Source organism: Rhea americana, unplaced genomic scaffold (genome assembly GCF_003343005.1).
Source record: "Rhea americana isolate MKP2758 unplaced genomic scaffold, rheAme1 scaffold_493, whole genome shotgun sequence".
NCBI classification, from domain to species: Eukaryota; Metazoa; Chordata; class Aves; order Rheiformes; family Rheidae; genus Rhea; species Rhea americana.
Window position 1 is genome coordinate 65,204 of NW_028186638.1, and position 6,024 is coordinate 71,227.

Genomic DNA, 6,024 nt, shown 5'->3' on the forward strand with positions numbered 1-6,024 from the left:
TTTTTTTTTTTTTTTTTTTCCCAGCAACATAATGAACTATAATGGAAGAGTTGGAAAGCTGGGGGTTATTGATCATAGTTTTTAAAAAAATACCAATGTAATATGTTTTTAAATTATATTTATGATGAAAGTGTTCTTTCTTGATTTGGTGCCATTCCTTAACACTGACCATAGCAACCTCTGTACAGCCTGCAGGAACCAAATACATTTGGGCGAAACTATGCTGGACTCAAATCTGTGGGTTCTCAATTGCTGTCCACATGGAGAATTTCAAAACACTAAGTTGTGTCTGTGAGGGGTCTTCTGCTCATACCCAAATGCAGAATGCCTGTGGCACTGCTGTACAGTGGCRTTGGGGCAGGGACTGAAGAAAGAGCAAAGAATGTAATTACTGGGCTTCGGATTTAGGAAGTCAGACAGCCTGAAATGTTTGGCGGTGCCTCCTAACTGTTCCCCTTCTCTGGGCTGAGATCTGGAAAGAACTGCCTCTAGCTTCCCCCCTTCGCAAAGCCGTTACAGCGCGAGGGAGCTGATTCCTTACTGCTGGCAAACGGTTTTACTATGAGTCCCACGGGCAACCAGGCCTGTGCTTTTCCTTCACAGGCAAATTCTTTCGGGTTTGGAGGAGAAAGGGTTAAAAATGATCAATAATTGGCTAAAAATGGAAGAACAAGACCAGGAAGAACATCTGGTGCTTGGGGCTGACTCATCCAGAGCACAGGTTAAGCACAAACCTGCTGTGACTAATCCAAGGGGATATCTAGCCTGACCCACTTACCCAGTTACAGCCTGGTTGCCTTCCCTTGCCAGTCGTCGCTGCCGTGTCCTTAGCTGGCTGAGCCTGGTAACTGGATGCCAGTGACCACGAGAGGAGCGTTTGTGCTAGCCACGGCTCCTGCTTACTGTGGAGGGAGCGAGGTTTTAGGGAGGAAAGATCAGGTCTCGTTCTGTTTGTGCGGTGGTGTCCCTACTCTGATGAGAGGCTTTCCCAGCCCTCAGCCGGAGCTAGAGCAGCCGTGAGCGTCGCGCTGAGATGCGCGCTCTGTTTCTCCTAGGAGCCTTTGGGTCCGCAGCCCAGTGCGTCTGTACTGTGCCCCAGCTCCCCCTCGGCTGCGGGTGGGAGCTGGGCTCTCGCACCGGCCGCGCTGCAGACGGGGAGACCTTCCGTGGAGCTTGTGCCGCTCACTTTTAAGACCTTTCTGAAGTATAAAGGGACGGTGTCCGGCTGAATCTCCCTCTCCTCACACGCACGTGCACACGCACGCTTTCTCTCCTGATAACAAATAAACAGGAGTCCCCTTTAAAAATAAAAGCAAGTCATTCTCTGCTAAGAACTCAGTCTGCCTGACTCTAAAACCTAAAAATAAAGCTGGAGGAGGGACAGCACTCTAGCTGTAATCACAGAGCTGAATGGCCATAGTGCAAGCAATGTTCCTATTACACCTCCTATAAATCAGGATGCTGCCCTCCCAGAATGCATATTTCTAAACAGTGCAGTGTTAAGGTCTGGAAATTGGTGCAGGCATTTGCATGAGGTTTGATTTTTAAGCCCTCGTGATTCACAACCTTGGCAGGTAGATCTGTTTTGCACCTATCTTAAGGGATCGCATTTTTGTAGGATTTTTTCTTTTTGCTATGTATCTTTTTTTTTTTTTTTTTTAAGCATTAATGTTTGGATAACTTGATCAGCATATTGAAGGAATGAGTCAACCTAGAAACTGGTAGCACTGTATAACATTGCCAGAGTAACCATCCTCCTGGTAACACGTCCTCATTAGATCTTACGTGGGAGCGTTGCTGTGGTTTTGCAGAGTGTTCAGCTGCCTCCCATACTGCGTGGACCAGCAGGTGTAAATGACTGCAGTGAAGTGATGCCCGCGTGCCGGGGCCTCATTTTGTGTGAAATAATTGTCGCATCTCTTTTGGCTTCAGACACCTCGTACACAGATGTATAGGGATGTCTCGTGAAGGTTTAACCASGTGTGTTTTGCTTGGCGACCTAGATGCTCGTGTCGTACGAGCTGTGTCAGCACATACCGGAGAGGAYGGTCCATTTGGTTTCTATTCCAAATAAAGCTAATTATGTGCAAGATGGAGGTAGGAAGCAGCAGCAGCCAGGGCAGGAGTGAGCTCTCCAATCACTTGCTGGTGAAACGGGCCACCTCCAAGCTTCAATCCTAACCTAGCGATCTCCTCAGCAGGCCATGCTGCCTCTTGGCTTTTGCAGGCAGGAGTGCCATAAAAAAGCATATAAAAGCTATAATCAAACAAAAACAATGCAAGAAGCTTTAAAGCATTATCCTCTGAGAGGGGTTTTTTCCTCCCCTTGAAAGGATTGAATTCGTCTCAAACCTTAACCCACTTTTAGACCTATTTAAACAACTGTGTTTCCAAGGTTTAGCCTTCTTGCTCTTGTGCGCTTTGCTGGATTAAGCTTTGCTGTGATTCGTGAACAGGGCTGAGGCTGCCGGAATGCAGGCACGATGCAGCTGACCTTGGTTTAGCTCCAGCAAATACCGCTSTTTACGCGTACGTACTTCTCAGCTTGCTGTGCATACCCCTCCACCCAGATAAGAAATGAATCTGTGCTCATGACAGGTGTAAGCCTGGAAACTAAAATGCTGTGGCATGTTTCAGGGATAAAATTGGCCTTTGAAGACTGCTTGGTGACAGAATGGGTGAAATTCATTTTGCAGACGTATCAAGGTAGAAACTGTCTCTCTTGCTGCATGAGACATGCAGCCACAGCCGGCATGCAGTAGAAATTCCTCATTGATAGAGTTGCCTTAACAATTATCACCGCTTCAGCCGTGCCCATGCAAGGATTTTAAAGCATTTTGCAAGCATTCTAGAATGGGACTTTCCAAACTATCAAATATTTAACCTAACCTTGCTCCTAAAGATGTAGTGGGGAATTTTACTGTTGCTTAAGTGGAAACAGTTTTGGGCCAAGACTGAACAGCTTTGCAAATTCAGATTCCAGTATCTGAATTGAAGCAAGATGCAAYCTAATAGTCCTGACCCCTAGACTGCTGCAGCTTCACTGCCCGTTTTGACCATTTTTTTTTKTCTGCAGTTGGCCAACCCCATTCGCCAGCAACTGATCTGCAGCCGACAGTGTTTTTTGGGGGGAAGCGGTTCACCTGTTCTCATATTGCTCTGAATAAGTTGAATGAATCTATGGTTCATGCACAGAGGTTTCCATGTAGCTCACTACCCGGATTTGAACGACGGTCTTTAAAGTGGTCTAAACGAACAGGTTGGAAAGTGCAGGGAGGATCTTGCAGCTAGGCCAGGGAGCGGGCTGGTGAGTCACAGGGCAGCGCCCAGGCCGCTCCGGGGGCTGCCTTCCAGAAAACGCTGGCTGTAAAATGTCAAGGATGCCTTGGCAGGAGGTTTCCACCCTGCCTCTTCCTGCCTTATCATCCACACAGGAAGACTGAGAGTGAGCAGAAAAACAAGCCTGATCGCTGGCCTTCCTGGCTTTGTTAATCARCGCTGAGGCCATGAGGAACTGTAGTCCTCGTTTGGGGAGCCTTACAGGTCGTGGCATGAGGAGGGGAGAGACAGAGACGGGAGACCATCTCCRGAGGGGATGGAGCTGGTCAGGGAAGGGGTTGACCTGGTGCCCCGTGCCTGGTGCCCCAGGTTTTGATGCACGAGGCAGGTCATYGCGGTCCCACAGCTTTGCGCTTTGCTCTCTGTTATTAAATTCATCTTGGCTGGTGTGAGGATCTATCTCTGGAGGTCAGGAGCTTCCCCCAAGACTGYCGTTGGCTTACTGCCTTTCAGATTAACGGCCTGTAACTTTTGTGCCCCCCATCGCCCCCGCGAGCAGCCGGAGGAGCAGGCCGTTCAGAAGGTGTTTCTGTCCATTGACTGCAGAGGGAGACTGTCAGCCTGAACGCCAGCTCTTAGGATGCTGCCTTTACGTCAGGGGGGAGATAAATCCTGATCTTAGTGTCTCTTGCCACGTGCCCTCTTCTTCCCATCAGCCCCTCACGCTCTTCCTGGGCTGCTGCCTCTTCACTGCTGGGCTCGATGAGCAGAAGGAGCATGGGCACTGGGAGCTGGATCCCTGTTCCTGGTCTCATTTTCGGTTGGATCACATGCTGTTGTAGACAGGTCCTTTCCTTCCTTTTTGCCATCCTCACCTCATACGAAGGAGTGACTCTGTCACTCTTCCCCCCATCCTAGTGACACCAGGGAGCAAATAGAAGTTTACACAGCTCCGAGGTTGTGGACAACTTGCTGGCTTTGTTCAAAGGCTTGAAGTCAGGCCATGTGGTTATTTTCTGTCTGTGTGAGTGAAAAGTTGGCCCTTTTCTCTGCTAACCTTAACTTTGCTTGGCAGCTTCCTCGAGGAAGTTACAGCTTCTGGGTTCCGCGGCCGGAGCACTGAGGGCTCTCAAGTTACTCCAAGGTCAAGCAGCAGACGGTGAATCGGGGAGAAACGCCTGTCTCGCCCATCCGTAGCTTCCACAGACTGACCGTACAGCTTTGGAGCAGAACTGGACATTCCTGCAATGCTGCTGCCACAGCTTCCCCCGTCCATGCCAGGAATCGTAACGTGCACTAAAAGCATCTGGGCAGTGAATGCCGAAGCTGGCGTCTGCCGTGATGAACCAAGGCCATGCCCCARATTGCAGCATCCTCATTGTCCTCTCATTAATTCAGCTCCAAACAGGACATGCCTGCCTAATTGGAACCGTAACCTGCAGGAGAGCCTGGGAAAAATGTCACTCCAGTGCAGAGACACTGAGTCTCTGCAGCTCTGCTGGGCTGTGGGAAAGCTGTGCTCTTACCTGATTTTTCAAGACATACTGTACGAGTCCCCTAATGAACATCTCGTGATCCTCGCCCAGACTTTTGTGTGCATCTATGAAAGGTGAAGCTAGTTCTTATGGGCACTAGCAGCCCTTTGCTCTGCTCAGTTGTCTGTATATTTTGAATCCTATTAAATAACCCGTTTTGACTGAACCTCTTATCTATTAGATGACTCCACATATCCCTTTCATAATGCCACTGAGGTATAGTTACAGTCTTACTCTGCTTTATTAATTTCAGTTCACCTTAAGAGACCAGCACAACTCCTTGCCCCCTCTCCTGCTCCCATTCTGTGAACTGAAAAAGTGCTGTGATTTGTTTTTAACAATAAAAACTATTCTATCAGTAATAAAACATGAGGTTTGAAAAGAAACGAGAGAACTGTAATTCTGGAGCAGACCTAGGGGAAGAGGCGTGCACTTGGCTTTATCCTAGCTTGGGAGCTAGACTTGGATAGTGCTGCCGTGGCCTCGGGGGGCAGGTCTCTGGCAGTGGTGCCTGAGTGGGGGGGACTGTGTCCACCCTGATTCTTCACCCTGCTGCCTCTTAGCAGAGGCAACAAGTTCACCCTCCTCRGGGTCACATCCCCCCGTTGACTCTGGGAAGGAATCGAACCAGTAGCACGTTGTACCTGGGCCAAACTCCTCCGCAGTGACACGGAGGGGAAGGTAGAGGGGAGCGGTGAGAGCTGCGATCGCAGCCCTTAGCTCCTGCTGGAGTCCAGGCATTCAGGAGAGGAATGCAGGGTCCTGTTACTCTTGTCTGCTCCTTCAAGAGGAATTTTTCCATGTTTTCTTTTCTTTGGACACAGGTGCTRTGAAAAGCAGCACAGGTTAGGAGTCAAAACAGAGGCTAACGATTGGGGTGCCTGGCTTCTGCGAACACCCGTTACCGATGCGCAGGTCTCTCCCCTTAGCTCTTGCTTTGCCATAATTAAATAGACTGTCTATCTCCCTGAGAGCTCTGCAGAGCAGCTATGGATGGAAAGTATTTGAATTCAGGCTCATTTTTCTGGCTTAGTTCCCTGAAGCAAGGTCACTCTGAGCCTGGGCGCCTGTCCATCCAGAAACCTCCCCGCAGCGCTGAAGGGTTGACGGGACGTGCGCGGTGGAGCTGCTCCCGGGCTCACCAGGGAGCATTTCCTGCCTGCCCGGGGACCYGCACACCTTGGTTTTGACAGGCTGGGTGCTGCCATCG

The 6,024-nt window shown here is 49.6% G+C and overlaps 1 protein-coding gene across 1 annotated transcript in view; it reads left to right on the forward strand.

Annotated features, from left to right (window-relative positions):
* VPS45 (vacuolar protein sorting 45 homolog) overlaps positions 1-5,181 on the forward strand; it is a 28,426-nt gene extending 23,245 nt beyond the window's left edge. The window contains exon 14 of the mRNA XM_085317265.1: positions 4,355-5,181. Coding sequence (XP_085173391.1) covers positions 4,355-4,442 — 88 coding nt within the window. The 3' untranslated portion in view covers positions 4,443-5,181. The remainder of the gene's footprint in view (positions 1-4,354) is intronic.
* The last annotated feature ends 843 nt before the right edge of the window (positions 5,182-6,024 follow it).